The sequence below is a fragment of the Periophthalmus magnuspinnatus genome, chromosome 13, assembly GCF_009829125.3.
Source record: "Periophthalmus magnuspinnatus isolate fPerMag1 chromosome 13, fPerMag1.2.pri, whole genome shotgun sequence".
In the NCBI taxonomy this organism is placed as follows: domain Eukaryota; kingdom Metazoa; phylum Chordata; class Actinopteri; order Gobiiformes; family Gobiidae; genus Periophthalmus; species Periophthalmus magnuspinnatus.
In genome coordinates, this window is record NC_047138.1 from 31,407,410 (window position 1) to 31,422,864 (window position 15,455).

The window sequence follows — 15,455 nt, forward strand, 5'->3', positions numbered from 1 at the left end:
CAATTAAAATTCTGCTTAATTAAAACAATGACTACCAAGTTATTTTAAAATATAGAATACTTCAGTTTTTATAGTTTTAATATTTGTTATGACTCAAAATTAACATTAGCATTAGTCTATGGTCCACTGTCTGACCCAAACCCCCTAACCTTTGACCTCTGAACCCTCATCCACCTGCAGCTTCCTGTCCACTGTCTGATCTTTAAATATTTATTCATTTTTTGCGAGGTTCACGGAGACAAAAACTGGACAGGACGTAGTGACGCAGACAGTGAGGTTGCCGGGTGCAGCGCAAGTTCACCCCCGATTTAGTTTAAATAAAAATAATTTCATAACTTTTCCCGGTTAAACTCGGATGATTCTGATCCGTTTTGTCTCGGTTTGCGCTGGACCTCATCGTGTACTGTATCCTGTGGCTCTTGATGTCCGCCCCTTTGCAGCTCCTCCGTCCCACCTCAAAAACGCAATCTCAAAACTCAAAAATCGTCCAAAAAAAAAAAAAAAAAAAAAGTCCCCTGTTTGTGTCCGGGACTCGTAGCAGAGCGCCTCCTCCTCTCTTCCAATCAGGACGACCTGTGTGTGTACCAAAGCCTTGGAATAGCCCCCTCTTGTGGCATGACCAGTGCAATTTCCTACTGCATCTTGAAGACTGTTTCTTAATATTATAATTCAATGTTGTACCATATTTTTGGGGGAAAATAGTGAGTCTCCTTTATCTACTGTGCAAACACGCCGCCTACGAAGTGCAGATGTAAATACGAGGGGCAGATTTGTAATTTGAAAAGGGATTTAGATGAACTCTATTTTTGTTGAGGCGCTGGAGACGCAGAAGTTGACAGATGTCTCAGACTGTTGTGTTTTTGTTTTTTTTTGTCGTGCACTGATTTCTATTTACTCTCTGCTCAAACATGTATTGGAAAAACTAAAGGATGTACGATTTGCCTTGAATGTATTGTATTATTATTACTATTATTATTATTAAAACAGTTTCTAAAAGATTCGGTTGGCTGAAAATGTTGATGTGACGGTGTGTTGGGTGGAGGAATGTTACTGCAAAATAATATTACTCAAGTTAAAGTGCTAGAAATAACTCTGAGGTAAAAAAAAATGTATTTGGGACGTTACTTTTACTGCTACTCGAGTAAAAGTAACTTAAAGGGTAATAACTGTTGGGACGTCACTTTAGACTCACAGAGGGAAGAGGAACACGACTTTTACTCGAGTAACAGTACTGTTAAACTGTAGTATGGGGTCTGAAAACTACTCTGACAAGTAGAGTTTAAAGCTACAGTGTGTAACGTTCTGGAGGTGGCACGTCACATGCTTGATTCCATAGAAACGGAAAGTTAAAACCATGATACAGGACATTTTCCAAGGAGATAAATCAGTTTTGGGCCATACTGTGGATTATTATAGCCAAAGGAACTATATTACTATGGAAACAAGGCAAATAAGAGTCAGGTTTGTGGAGTAGTGAGGCTGTGTGTTTTTCTATGTTTTTCAGTGCAATAAAAATAAATTAATAAATAAAGAAAATACACAAATACTTGGTCAAAAGTTACACAGTGTGACTTTAAGTAAATTTTAAATGATTTATTGACAGTAAACACCATTATTTAAACTGATCTTACCTTTGCTTTAGTTTCCTTGACAACGAGAGGAGAGTGGTGCTCAGAGATGATTTTAGCAAGAGAGATTTTATACTTCCGGTTCAAATACAAAATACTTGTGTCTTTGATGAGAAAATATAGCGTATTAACCGAGAAATCTCTGCTTTACTTGTGTTTGTATTATCTACCGCTTCCTGACGCAAAACAATAAGTAATTCCAGTTAAATATGAAAAAACCTGTGAAAAAAAACCACGACTCAAATAAACCACGTGACGAATGCGGAAGTGCGTTGAAGAGTGTCATCTCTCCTCTACAGGATCTCTGGAGTAACCGCTGCCACATCACAACAATCAAAACACGGATCAAACTTCAAACTTCTGCAATCTGACGTCTTTTTCCTCAGGTATTTAACACTCTTTCACTGAACACGAGTGTAATTAGTCCCACAGAAACCAGAACTAGTCATGGTTTGATTTAAAACACCCGTAAAACTGATCATGATCCTGTTTATGGAGCAAAGCTAACGGCTAATGCTAATCCGTTAGCTCAAACAGTTCAGTGCGTTTATTTTCCATCTTAAATTAAAATCTGCGACATTAAATAGATCTGTGCTTGTGTTGGACGTTTATAATTTGTTCAGATTAAATTAAAAGCATAAATAAATTTGTTTCAATATCAAAATCAGTGAATATATGGAGTGTGTTCAACTTTAACGGCTGTCAAATGGAAATACAAACTTCATCTGTTTTCTACCGGATGCCCTTCCATCATGTCCCACTGTCTCATGATCATATGGAAGGATCACAGTCTGAAATGTGTGTGAGGAGAAGAGTTTAAAGGAACTTTTCTGGTGGGAGGTCTGCCATCTGCTTGTCTCTATGGAGATGTTATTGTGTTGCCTGGAATGTTCCAAAGTATGGCATTTAAACATAGGCTTTGTAACTTGCATCATTCAGTCACAGATGTTTTTTATCAGGGCTGAAAGGTTTGGGAAAAGCATTTACGATTATGTTTTGATTGTAGATTTATGTTTTAATGTTAAGATTCTCAGGAGTTTGTTGCAGAATAAGATCCAGTGGAGAGACGGGGAGGGCATCTGACACACGGGGAGGGCATCTGACACACGGGGAGGGCATCTGACACACACAGGGAGGGCATCTGACACACACAGGGACACTTCAGAGCATGTCTGTACAGATCTAAACTACAGGGTTAGCAGTTTTTACACAGAATAAGACAGAAGATTTTGTCATTTGTGGAAAAAATGACGGTGCTTCAAAAAAACGCTGCCTTTGGGATTTGCTGATTGCGTTCGTCCAAACAGCAATTTCGATTTAATGCCATACTGTGGATCATTCCAGGCGAAACAGCGACATCGCCATGTAGACAAGTGCACATTTAAGCGAGGTAAATGTGAGATTGTTGCTGAGTTTCATGAGTGATCTGTGTGGGTGTCTCTGTTGTTGACACAGACTGCGTGTTTCTGATAACATGTTCTCTGGAGATAAAGCTGTTTGTAGACACTAGACGACCTTTGACCTCACGCTGTAAAAGTTTGTTGCACTTAATAATTTACGGTAATCAATGGTAATTAAAAGTCTTTACAAAAAATGTTTTACTTTTTCCTTGCTGCATGTCGTCAGAGTTTAAATCTGCTCTGTTCAAACTTCTCAGATGTTTCTCCAGGTTCTAGTCGTTTCTTCTCATTTTCCTCTGAATGAATATTGTGATTTAAAATGTGTAAATTATAACAGAATGATCCACGAGTGTCAGAGATGAGAACCATAGAGACACAAACACAACAGGCTGATTTAAAGCTGTAATACTGAAAGTTGTTTTGTCTACAAGTGTCAGACTCCGAGAAGGTGATGTGTACATGTGTCTGCTGTTCTTCATGTGAGAGTGATGTCTTTATAATAACCCCGCCTCTCGTCCTTCTCAGCCGCGGGCGATGGCGAAGGACCCTCTGGCCGACGCCAATTTGTACTTTGATGAACTGGGCAAACTGCGAGTCCTGGAGCCGGAGGTGAGCCACAGCACCACCGAACTCAAAGAAGAATGCAAGGACTTTGTGGACAGTAAGTCTCCCAGGCCACATCGAGTTAACACAGTCCTGAGTGTGACGTCACCACAGCTTCAGCTCCATATTTGGGATTCTGACCAAAAGTATCATAGCAACCAAAGAGCCAATCCAGAACGAGGCTGTGGAAGGTAACGCCCCTTACCGCCCACATCGCTGGTTTAGCAGGGAGGGGGTGCTTAGCAACTGTCAATCAAACCTGTTGCTAACGCTAACAGGAGCGACCTCGGGGAAAGAATTTGTCTGTTTTTAACCCTATAGCGTCGGATCCTATCGTCGCCGTTAGACTCGCGGATGCGGACTTTCCAGCAGCGTAACTCCGCCCAGTCGTGCTCTCATGTAAATTCAAACAGCGTCTCAAAGCGGAGACACGGGGCTATTTAAATATTTTTCCGTCAGTTACGTTAATCTGCCTCTGTTGCTCCGCGAAGGTGACAAATGAGAGCGCGGGGCTGCGGGGATTTTCACTCATTTATTCGATGCGTAAAAGAAAAAATACGGATGAAAGTGTAAAATAGAAGTAGATGTGTGAAAAAATGCAGTAAATTCTGATACTTCCTTTAATATGATTTTTATGGCTAACAAAAATATAAAAGTCTAGGTGACCTATACTGGCCCATAGTGTGCTCAGTCCTTAAAGGGTTAATGTTCAGATCTTGATCCTCTGCAGGGAAACACTGTGGTTTGGGGCAGAGACATTGACGAGGCACACGCCATGTTCAAGTACCGTTTGTGTTTGTTTTCAGAAATCGCTCAGTTCCAGAAGATGGTGGGCGGTCTGATTGATCTGGTGGGAGAACTCGCCAAAGAGACGGAGACGGAAAAGTTGAAGGTAACACACATGTTTAAAATGTGAATAAATATCAGGAGAATTCAACATGTGTGTTTGTGTGTGTATACCTGTTTGTGGTGCGTTCAAAGGCCATAGGAGCTCGCAACCTCCTAAAGTCTGTGGCCAAACAGCGCGAGGCTCAGCAGCAGCAGCTCCAGGCACTCATCACAGAAAAGAAGATGCAACTTGAGAGGTGAACCTAATGTCCCTGTGTGTCAGATGCCCTCCCTTTGTATATGAATAAGAATTAATAAATAAAAACATAAACGTCCATGTTTCAATATTTCTCTGATCTGTTCTAATGTTTCCTCGTCACACACAGACCTGGAGTTGTGTTTTGTTTCATTCACACATGTTTAACACACAAACTCTGCATATTTAGGCTGAGTTCTTCTCTCAAACTGAAAACGCTCTGTTCCACCTTGTGATGTCATCATGTGGTGATACAGGAAGTGCTCCACTGTGTTTTTAAACTCCACCTTCACTAGAATCATTTGGATAATTTCAGTCCTGGAGTTGCCAATCGACTACTGAAATAAAAGTAAAAGGAGGTGTTGACTTGAAAACTACCACTTGATGACATCACAAGGTGGAACGTTACATTTTGAGCTTTGTAGATGTAACAGACTAATAATAAAGTGTGACTCAAACATGTGAGAATGAAACAAAACACAACTCCAGGTCTGTTTTTGAGGAGGAAACAACATTATAACATGGATTGTAGTTCACAGAGTCAGTTTTGTGTGATATAGGACCTTTAAGACGTACAAACGGGCGGGCACAGGTGAACCTTTAAATCCAGTGTTTTGGTTTTAAAATGTGAGCTCCTTCTGGTTGTTCTTCTGTTGCAGGTCAAGGGTCGAGTACGAGGCCTTGTCCAAAGTGGAGTCCGAGCAGAATGAGTTCATCGATCAGTTTATTTTACAGAAATAACCAAAACTTTACCAAACGTCACCGGACAGTGCCTCCAGTGACCTCTGCTAAGTTCTACGTGACATCACACAGGACTGTCCAGATTACAGACAGAACACCAAACACCTGGGGGCGGAGTTTTAAGTGTGGATACCTGTTTCGACCAATCACACTGTTCCTTATACCTCCAGACGCCGCTCCTCCTCCCCCCTCACTCTCCCCTTTGAGTTTTCCCGAAATGTCTTACTTTTAAAATTACAATGAGTGTATTATTTATTTATTTTATCACAAAATTTTTGAATAGTTTTTTGTGTCATTGCAGTACGTTTTATGTATTTTTATGAATTTTTGGAAACTTAAATATAAATAAAAATAATGCTGTTTTATTGTTAGAACATATTTATTTATTTATTTTTTAGTAGCAGTTCCCTTCTCCTCCAGTGAGCGGCGCTGTTTTTATACAATAGCTGCACGTGATGACGCACTTCCGGTCATGGCGCCTGTAGTTCTGTCACTTTTGATACATTTCTGATATTTTTCGCCACAATTTGACCGAATACAGTAAGTTTATGTTTTTAAATCTCTCCGGTTACACTCTGGCCCTGCTCTAGTTAAACTCTGGCTGTTAAAACGAGGCTAAAAAGCTAATTTTATCTTGGAAAATGAGGTTAAAAACAGTGAGAGTCATGTAAGGACAGATCCACATCCGCATATTCTTGGAAACTTCGATTTTCAGTTAAGGCTAAAATAACAATACAGGGACAATAGACAGAACCTGCACTATTTGGAAAAGCAGAAGGAGAAAAGACTTTGTAAGACAATTTAAAACGACAAACTTAAACGTCTTTGTGTCCTGTCAGTGAATTAAAACAGGTTTGGACTAAAGACTGAAGTAAGTTTATCAGGGAATGAATTAGAGCCAAATCATGACCAAACCAGGACTAAACCAACACCACTAAAGCTGGTAGAATCCAGGGACGAAATTGGGATGAAACCAGGACTAAAATTGGTTGAATTTTGGGACTAAACCTGATCTAAACCAGGATTAAATCAGAGCTAAAATTGGTTGAATTTTGGGACTAAACCTGATCTAAACCAGGATTAAATCAGGGCTAAAATTGGTTGAATTTTGGGTATAAGCCTGGACTAAACTAGGACTAAACCAGGACTAAAATTGATTGACTTCAAGGACTAAATCAGGACTAAAATGGGCTGGATTTTGGGACTAAACCTGGACTAAACCTGATCTAAACCAGGACTAACCCAGGACTAAAATTTGTTGAGTTCAGGGACTAAATCAAGACTAAACTTGGTTAAATTTTGGGACTAAACCTGGACTATACCAGGATTTAAAACAATGGACTAAACCAGGACTAAAATTGATTGATTTAAGGGACTAAATCCGGACTAAAATGGGCTGGATTTTGGGACTAAACCTGGACTAAACCTGATCTAAACCAGGACTAACCCAGGACTAAAATTTGTTGAGTTCAGGGACTAAATCAAGACTAAACTTGGTTAAATTTTGGGACTAAACCTGGACTATACCAGGACTTAAAACAATGGACTAAACCAAGACTAGGTTTACACTTCTCTCAGTACTAGAACACAAGGTTAAAATTGTAATCAGATTTGAAAACGTGCAGCTAATCCGTCCTCGGTCAGTGAGTGGGTTTGGAGACAGACTGACACTTCTGTCTCGCTCCAGTTTCAGAGATGCCTTTGGCTGGAGCAGAGTTGATCCAGACTCCAGTGCAGCTCTACAGATACCTGCTCAGGTGTACGAGGCGTCTACCCTCCTCTGCCATGCAACAACACTACAGACACGCCATCCGACAGGTGAGACAGGAACAGGCCGTCTGACAGGTGAGACAGGGACAGGTGAGACAGGAACAGGCCGTCCGACAGGTGAGACAGGAACAGGCCGTCCGACAGGTGAGACAGGAACACGCCATCCGACAGGTGAGACAGGAACACGCCATCCGACAGGTGAGACAGGAACAGGTGAGACAGGAACACGCCATCCGACAGGTGAGACAGGAACAGAGAGACAGAGGAGCAGAGTCAGAAGAGCAGAGTCAGAAGAGCAGAGTCAGAGGAGCAGAGTCAGAGGAGCAGAGTCAGAGGAGCAGAGTCAGAGGAGCAGAGTCAGAGGAGCAGAGTCAGAGGAGCAGAGTCAGAGGAGCAGAGTCAGAGGAGCAGAGTCAGAGGAGCAGAGTCAGAGGAGCAGAGTCAGAGGAGCAGACACAGAGGAGCAGACACAGAGGAGCAGACACAGAGGAGCAGACACAGAGGAGCAGACACAGAGGAGCAGACACAGAGGAGCAGAGCCAGTTGGGGATGTTGTTATTTATCTGTAGAAAAAGCTTTAACATCTTTATTGCAAATGGCCAAAATCTGGTTCCTGTGGTTTCTCACATCAACCTGAACCATGCACAAAATCCTCCAGCTTGGTACTCCTGACCAGGACATGGCCCAGATCTGGTGCCTCTGCTCCTGCCAGGTTTAACTCAGACACTGAAGGGCGGGTCAAATGCAGAGGACTCGTTTGACCTTTGACCTGTGCTCTTCAGGGTTATAACAGTCACACAGACGAGGACGATCCTGAGAGAATCCAGATGATCATCCACAGAGCCATCGCAGACGCAGACTGGGTCCTCAACAAGGTACTCACTGTGCTCAAGAATATATATGGACTTTTATTCAGTATATAGTATAGTCCAGGTTTAGACCTGGTTTAGACCTGGTTTAGACCTGGTTTAGACCTGGTTTATTTGTGGTTTAGACCTGGTTAAATCCAAGTTTAGTCCTGGGTAAGACTTGGTTTAGTCCTGGTTTAGTCCTGGTTTAGTCCTGGTTTAATCTTGGTTTAGTCCTGGTTTAGTCCTGGTTTAGTCCTGGTTCAGTCCTGGTTTAGTCCTGGTTTAGTCCTGGTTTAGACCTGGTTTAGTCCTAGTTTAGTCCTGGTTTAGTCCTGGTTTAGTCCTAGTTTAGTCCTGGTTTAGTCCTGGTTTAGACCTGGTTTAGTCTTGGTTGAATCTTGGTTTAGTCTTGGTTTAGTCCTGGTTTAGTCCTGGTTTAGTCCTGGTTTAGTCCTGGTTTAGACCTGGTTTAGTCCTGGTTTAATCTTGGTTTAGTCCTGGTTTAGTCCTGGTTTAGTCCTGGTTTAGTCCTAGTTCAGTCCTGGTTCAGTCCTGGTTTGGACCTAGTTCAGTCCTGGTTCAGTCCTGGTTTAGTCCTGGTTCAGTCCTGGTTTAGTCCTGGTTCAGTCCTGGTTTAGTCCCGGTTCAGTCCTGGTTTAGTCCCGGTTCAGTCCTGGTTTAGTCCCGGTTTAGTCCCGGTTCAGTCCTGGTTTAGTCCTGGTTTAGTCCTGGTTTAGTCCTAGTTCAGTCCTGGTTCAGTCCTGGTTTGGACCTAGTTCAGTCCTGGTTCAGTCCTGGTTTAGTCCTGGTTCAGTCCTGGTTTAGTCCCGGTTCAGTCCTGGTTTAGTCCCGGTTCAGTCCTGGTTCAGTCCTGGTTTAGTCTTGGTTCAGTCCTGGTTTAGTCTAGGTTCAACAATCTCTATTTCGCTCATAAATATATCTGTACTTTTATATATTTTTTTGTTTTTTTTCTGCAGTATCTTAAGTCCTGAGTCAAACCAAGTGAATCTGCACTGTGAAGCTGCCTTTGTTACTGCTGTCTGAAAATTGAATTAAAGTTATAGATGGTAGTTTTAAAGGTGAATGTGGCATAAAGTTGTACAAAATGCATATCCTGTGTATATATTTGTGTACTCTGTATGTGTTAAATTAAAATAAATGTTAACTGTGAAGTGGAGAGACTGAGGAGACTTTTGTTTGGTTTAACTGTTGCAACACAACAACACACTCCATTTCAACACTAAGGAGTAGACTGGATAACGATTCTGATACCACATGATAATAAAACCTCTTTATCTTCACACAATACACTGTGATTTTCCACATGACATGTTGGTACTTTGTGTTCTATTCCATGTGTGTCATATGTGCGTTACATGTGTGTTACGTGTGTGTTACATGTGTGTCACATGTGTGTCACATGTGTGTAATCCTCAGTGTGCAGTAGTTCACACTGGTCCATGTGTCTTATACATGTGAAACAGACACATCAGTATAAACAGATTCAGGACAGACTCATTTCTGTCAATGGGACTTTTTAGTATCAAAACCTGTGATAAATGAGTATCTAGTTTTGATACTAGTTTGAGTATTGAGTGCTTTTCGATACTTTTGACAGCCCTATCATACAGTGCACCGTGCCAGTCCATTTCCGTTGTAAAACATGACCTCCCTGAACACTGTGTAACTCCTCTCCTTCAGTTTGTAGATTTAGTTGTTTTTGTCCAAATAAAGCATTGATTTTCACAGAGGAGGAGTTAAATAAACAGGACCTGGTCAGCTCAGGGCAGGAGTAGGCGAGGGGAGGAGCCAACATCTAGTGACCCACTTCAAAGTCCACTCTGTTTCAGGAATAAAGATTTACATTCATTTTTCCCATAGACCTTTGAAAAATTAAAATGTCAACGTGCCTATGACAGGTTTATTTATTTAATTTTATGTATTTCTTTATTCATTCATTTGAGACAATGCTAATGAACAGACATGATACAACATGGATGTAAACACCAGAGGATCATTTCCATCCGTTGTCCCAGGGGCTGGGGTCACACAGGTTGGACACTCATTTGACCAAAAAACAGTTAAGATCATTATAGTTAAGAATTTACAAATATAAATAATAAATACATTCCCAGTTTGACCATTTTTTAGGTTTAAAATTTGACTTCCTGGTTTGAAATCATGACGTCACACGAGGAAATTCCGTGATTGTTGCCTAGCAACAGCATAGTACAAGAACAATGAACACTGGGCCAAACTCCTCTAATGTAAGTCCAGAGAAATAGTTTTCTGACAAATACAGATACAAGAAAAAACTTTTATTTTGTTCCAATCATGTTTAAAGTGGCAGAAAAATGTGTTTTGTGTAAATTGAGCCGAACGTTTGGACAGAATTCTCCGTGTGGGACGCTCATATTTAAGATATTTTATAACTTTTATTCACAAACTACTTCTTGATTTGTGTAAAACTATAGTTTATATTTACAGCAGCTTTTATATTTACAACTAATTAAGTAGAAATGAGAGAATCTTTAAAAACTGCCAGAAGCTAACGGTGCTAACCAGCTACATGCTAACCAGCTACATGCTAATCAGTTAGAGCTAACTATTATCCATGACACGGTTGTTTTTCGTCCAAAAATCACATTTAAAAGACAAGATTCAATGAAATGTTTTAAGAACTCAGTGTTTTGTAAAGTTTCAGAAACAGATTTTAAATAAAATTATACATTTTGTGGTTAGTTCCACAGAGCTGATTAGCCCTGAGCTTTTACTAATTACATTTTTAATTTTATTCATTTATTTATGTATTTATTCTGAAAGACTATGGGGAAACTTAATGAGAAGTTTATTTCAGAACTGAGGAGTTCAGGTTTAACTGATCCATCTCCATGGAGAATGTTCCAGATGTGATTTGAGCTTTCTGTTTCCATGGAATCATACAGATGACGTGCCACCTCCACAAAGTTCCACACTGTAGCTTTAATACAGAAGTGTCGCGAGGAGGAGCCACAGTGGGCAGGGGCTTGTGTATTTGTGTATTTGAAGCTCTGTGTGTTTGAGTTGAGTCTGGTTCAGAGATGGGACGTCCCGACTACAGCTCATTGTGGAGAGGGCTCCTCATACTGGCCCTGAGCCTGAGGGCCTCTGCAGAACCGTGAGTACCAGATGCCCTCCCATCCTCCTGTCTCGCTGTACTGTACTGTGCTGTGCTGTGCTGTGCTGTGCTGTGCTGTGCTGTGCTGTGCTGTGCTGTGCTGTACTGTACTGTACTGTACTGTACTGTACTGTGCTGTACTGTACTGTGCTGTGCTGTACTGTACTGTACTGTGCTGTGCTGTACTGTACTGTACTGTACTGTACTGTACTGTACTGCAGACTGAGATGAGGCAGGTGAAATGTCTCTAGTTAATCTGCAGATGTTGTGGTGTGTCAGATGCCCTCCCAGATGTTGTGGTGTGGTTGGATAAATTCAGACCCACCAGTGATTTACGTACAGAAGAACTACTTAAAAAAAAGAAAGGCCACAGACTGTATAAAGAAGTGACTGAGTGTGACGTCACCCACAGAGTTCAGCTCCAAATGAAGCTCATCGAGGCTGGAGCAGGTACAGCGGCTGATCTGGAGCAGGGTTCCATATTTAAAACTCTGAACACGAGTATCATAGCAACCAATCCAGAGCGACGCGCACCTCTGGTTTAGCGGGGAGCGAGCGCTTAGCAACGCTGTCAATGAAACCTGTTGCTAACGCTATCGGGAGTGACCTCGGGGAAAGTGAAGATGTTCATATCTTGATTTACAGACACAATAGTGAAATAAAAACCCCAGGATCATGTAGAGGGTTAATACAAACATTTAAGACCAGAATGAGTCTGAAGCCAGAGACAGAGAGAGGACACGGATTTTCAATAGAGAGTGAATTGGACTCAATAGGTGAATATTTGGAACGCCGCAGGATAGCTCTGTCCATTTATAAAAACAGTCTATGGTTCAGATCCAAAAGTAAAAATACTTAGGTCAAAGTGATAAAGAATCATGTTGATTTTGGGCAGTAGCAGTAGACGTCTCTTTCCTGCTTCCTTTATTTTTTTACATTTCTGCTCTATTTTTTTCTACAAACTGCGACTTATCTGATGTAAAACTCTGATAAATATTCAGCACATGTTCTGAACATGTACAACCCCAATTCCAATGAAGTTGGGATGTTGTGTAAAACTTAAAAACCTACAATCCGGATGGTCCTTTTCTTCTTTGATCCGCAGGACACGACATCCATGATTTCTAAAAACAATTTGAAATGTGGACTGGTCAGACCACAGCACACTTTTCCACTTTGTGTCAGTCCATCTCAGGTGAGCTCGGGCCCAGAAAAGCCCAGTCATGACACTCACCTGTTTCCAGAAAACCTGTTCACCTGTGGAATGTTCCAAACAGGTGTATTTTAAGCATTCCTCAACTTTCCCATCCCATTTTGTTGCCCCTGTCCCAGTTTTATTGGAACGTGTTGCAGGGATCAAATTGAAAATGAGTGAATTTTTGCATAAAAACAATAAAGTTTATCACTTACACATTAAATGTCATGTCTTTGTAGTTTATTCAGTTCAATATAGGTTGAAAAGGATTTGCAAATCAGTGTATTCTGTGTTTTTTTTTTTTTAAGATTTACACATTGTCCCAACTTCATTGTAATTGGGGTTTTACTTCAAAATGTACTTAACAGTATTTTTACTTTTGTTACTTTCCACCACTGTTTACATCTTTGTGTGTGTGTGTATGTGTGTGTGTGTGTGTGTAGACAGTTCATGGTGGTGTTCCCCGCGGTGGTGGAGTCTGGTACCACAGTTCAGTACTGCCTGAGTGTCCTGCAGGTTTCTGAAGATCTGAACCTCAAAGTGTCTCTGGAGTCTAAAGGAGAAGAGAGAGTTTTCTACAGAGACGTGTGCGACGACGGAGACAAGCACATCTGCAAGACATTTCAGGTGAGCACCAGGTTTAGTCCTGGTTCAGTCCTGGTTTAGACCTGGTTTAGCCCTGGTTTAGACCTGGTTTAGACCTGGTTTAGTCCTGGTTTAGCCATGGTTTAGCCCTGGTTTAGACCTGGTTTAGACCTGGTTTAGACCTGGTTTAGACCTGGTTTAGTCCTGGTTTAGCCCTGGTTTAGACCTGGTTTAGTCCTGGTTTAGTCCTGGTTTAGTCCTGGTTTAGACCTGGTTTAGACCTGGTTTAGTCCTGGTTTAGTCCTGGTTTAGCCCTGGTTTAGTCCTGGTTTAGCCCTGGTTTAGTCCTGGTTTAGTCCTGGTTTAGTCCTGGTTTAGACCTGGTTTAGACCTGGTTTAGACCTGGTTTAGTCCTGGTTTAGACCTGGTTTAGTCCTGGTTTAGACCTGGTTTAGCCCTGGTTTAGCCCTGGTTTAGCCCTGGTTTAGCCCTGGTTTAGTCCTGGTTTAGTCCTGGTTTAGTCCTGGTTTAGACCTGGTTTAGCCCTGGTTTAGCCCTGGTTTAGCCCTGGTTTAGTCCTGGTTTAGTCCTGGTTTAGTCCTGGTTTAGACCTGGTTTAGACCTGGTTTAGACCTGGTTTAGTCCTGGTTTAGACCTGGTTTAGTCCTGGTTTAGACCTGGTTTAGCCCTGGTTTAGCCCTGGTTTAGCCCTGGTTTAGTCCTGGTTTAGCCCTGATTTAGCCCTGGTTTAGACCTGGTTTAGCCCTGGTTTAGCCCTGGTTTAGCCCTGGTTTAGTCCTGGTTTAGTCCTGGTTTAGTCCTGGTTTAGACCTGGTTTAGCCCTGGTTTAGTCCTGGTTTAGCCCTGGTTTAGCCCTGGTTTAGCCCTGGTTTAGTCCTGGTTTAGTCCTGGTTTAGACCTGGTTTAGACCTGGTTTAGTCCTGGTTTAGACCTGGTTTAGTCCTGGTTTAGCCCTGGTTTAGTCCTGGTTTAGACCTGGTTTAGACCTGGTTTAGTCCTGGTTTAGTCCTGGTTTAGTCCTGGTTTAGACCTGGTTTAGACCTGGTTTAGCCCTGGTTTAGTCCTGGTTTAGCCCTGGTTTAGCCCTGGTTTAGCCCTGGTTTAGTCCTGGTTTAGTCCTGGTTTAGACCTGGTTTAGACCTGGTTTAGACCTGGTTTAGACCTGGTTCAGACCTGGTTCAGTCCTGGTTTAGACCTGGTTTAGTCCTGGTTTAGACCTGGTTTAGTCCTGGTTTAGCCCTGGTTTAGTCCTGGTTTAGACCTGGTTTAGACCTGGTTTAGCCCTGGTTTAGCCCTGGTTTAGTCCTGGTTTAGTCCTGGTTTAGACCTGGTTTAGTCCTGGTTTAGACCTGGTTTAGACCTGGTTTAGACCTGGTTCAGTCCTGGTTTAGTCCTGGTTTAGACCTGGTTTAGACCTGGTTCAGTCCTGGTTTAGCCCTGGTTTAGCCCTGGTTTAGTCCTGGTTTAGACCTGGTTTAGACCTGGTTTAGTCCTGGTTTAGACCTGGTTTAGCCCTGGTTTAGACCTGGTTTAGACCTGGATTTCTTTTCTGTTTCTTTTATAAAAATACTTTTGCCTTTTTGTTTTTCAGGCTCCTGTTGTTGAAGATTCAGAAATCCAGAATTTCAAGTTTGAAATTCAAGGGAAAAAGTTCCATAAAATCGAAACACACAAAATCCAAATCAGGAACTACGGACTGAAGACCTTTGTCCAGACCGACAAACCCATGTACCTGCCCGGACAGACAGGTGAGGCTCCTCCCTCTCACCAGGAGGTTGTGGGTTCAACTCCTGATCTCTCTGAGTGCAGTTTGCATGTTCTGCCTGTGTGACTGTGGCAGAGTGGTTAGCCTGTCTCCTGTCTCTCTAAAAAGGAACTGGAACCTAAAACTAGGACTGAACCAGGACTAAACCAGGACTGAACCAGGACTAAACCAGGACTAAACCAGGACTGAACCAGGACTGAACCAGGACTAAACCAGGGCTAAACCAGGACTGAACCGGGACTGAACCAGGACTAAACCAGGACTAAACCAGGACTGAACCGGGACTGAACCAGGACTGAACCAGGACTGAACCAGGACTGAACCAGGACTGAACCGGGACTGAACCGGGACTAAACCAGGGCTAAACCGGGACTGAACCGGGACTGAACCAGGACTGAATCAGGACTGAACCGGGACTGAACCGGGACTAAACCAGGACTGAACCAGGACTGAACCAGGACTGAACCAGGACTGAACCAGGACTAAACCAGGACTAAACCAGGACTAAACCAGGACTAAACCAGGACTAAACCAGGACTGAACCAGGACTGAACCAGGACTAAAGTTTTTTTCTGTTCCAGTGCATTTCCGTGTGGTGACGTTGGACTCTAAGCTGAAACTTGCTGATACTTTGGTGAGTTTTGAAATGAAGTGA

The 15,455-nt window shown here is 42.2% G+C and overlaps 3 protein-coding genes across 4 annotated transcripts; all 3 read left to right on the plus strand.

Moving 5' to 3' along the window:
• The first annotated feature begins 1,904 nt into the window (after positions 1-1,904).
• On the plus strand, positions 1,905-5,826 carry ift20 (intraflagellar transport 20 homolog (Chlamydomonas)). The gene is made up of 5 exons (XM_033977105.2): positions 1,905-2,014; positions 3,554-3,689; positions 4,438-4,523; positions 4,613-4,716; positions 5,375-5,826. Exons 2-5 carry the CDS (start codon positions 3,563-3,565, stop codon positions 5,454-5,456), a joined length of 399 nt encoding a protein of 132 aa, XP_033832996.1. The 5' UTR covers positions 1,905-2,014; positions 3,554-3,562; the 3' UTR covers positions 5,457-5,826.
• A 93-nt stretch (positions 5,827-5,919) lies between these two features.
• On the plus strand, positions 5,920-9,230 carry lyrm9 (LYR motif containing 9). Of its 2 annotated transcripts, none has more exons than XM_033977266.2 (4): positions 5,920-5,996; positions 7,144-7,274; positions 8,009-8,101; positions 9,055-9,230. In XM_033977266.2, exons 2-4 carry the CDS (start codon positions 7,152-7,154, stop codon positions 9,067-9,069), a joined length of 231 nt encoding a protein of 76 aa, XP_033833157.1. In that variant the 5' UTR covers positions 5,920-5,996; positions 7,144-7,151; the 3' UTR covers positions 9,070-9,230. The 2 variants fall into 2 exon arrangements, with proteins under 2 accessions (XP_033833157.1, XP_055082291.1); XM_055226316.1 differs by having other exon boundaries at positions 7,150-7,274.
• A 1,905-nt stretch (positions 9,231-11,135) lies between these two features.
• Positions 11,136-15,455, plus strand: LOC129456719 (pregnancy zone protein-like). The gene is made up of 4 exons (XM_055225830.1): positions 11,136-11,234; positions 12,873-13,056; positions 14,627-14,783; positions 15,382-15,455. Exons 1-4 carry the CDS (start codon positions 11,158-11,160, stop codon positions 15,453-15,455), a joined length of 492 nt encoding a protein of 163 aa, XP_055081805.1. The 5' UTR covers positions 11,136-11,157.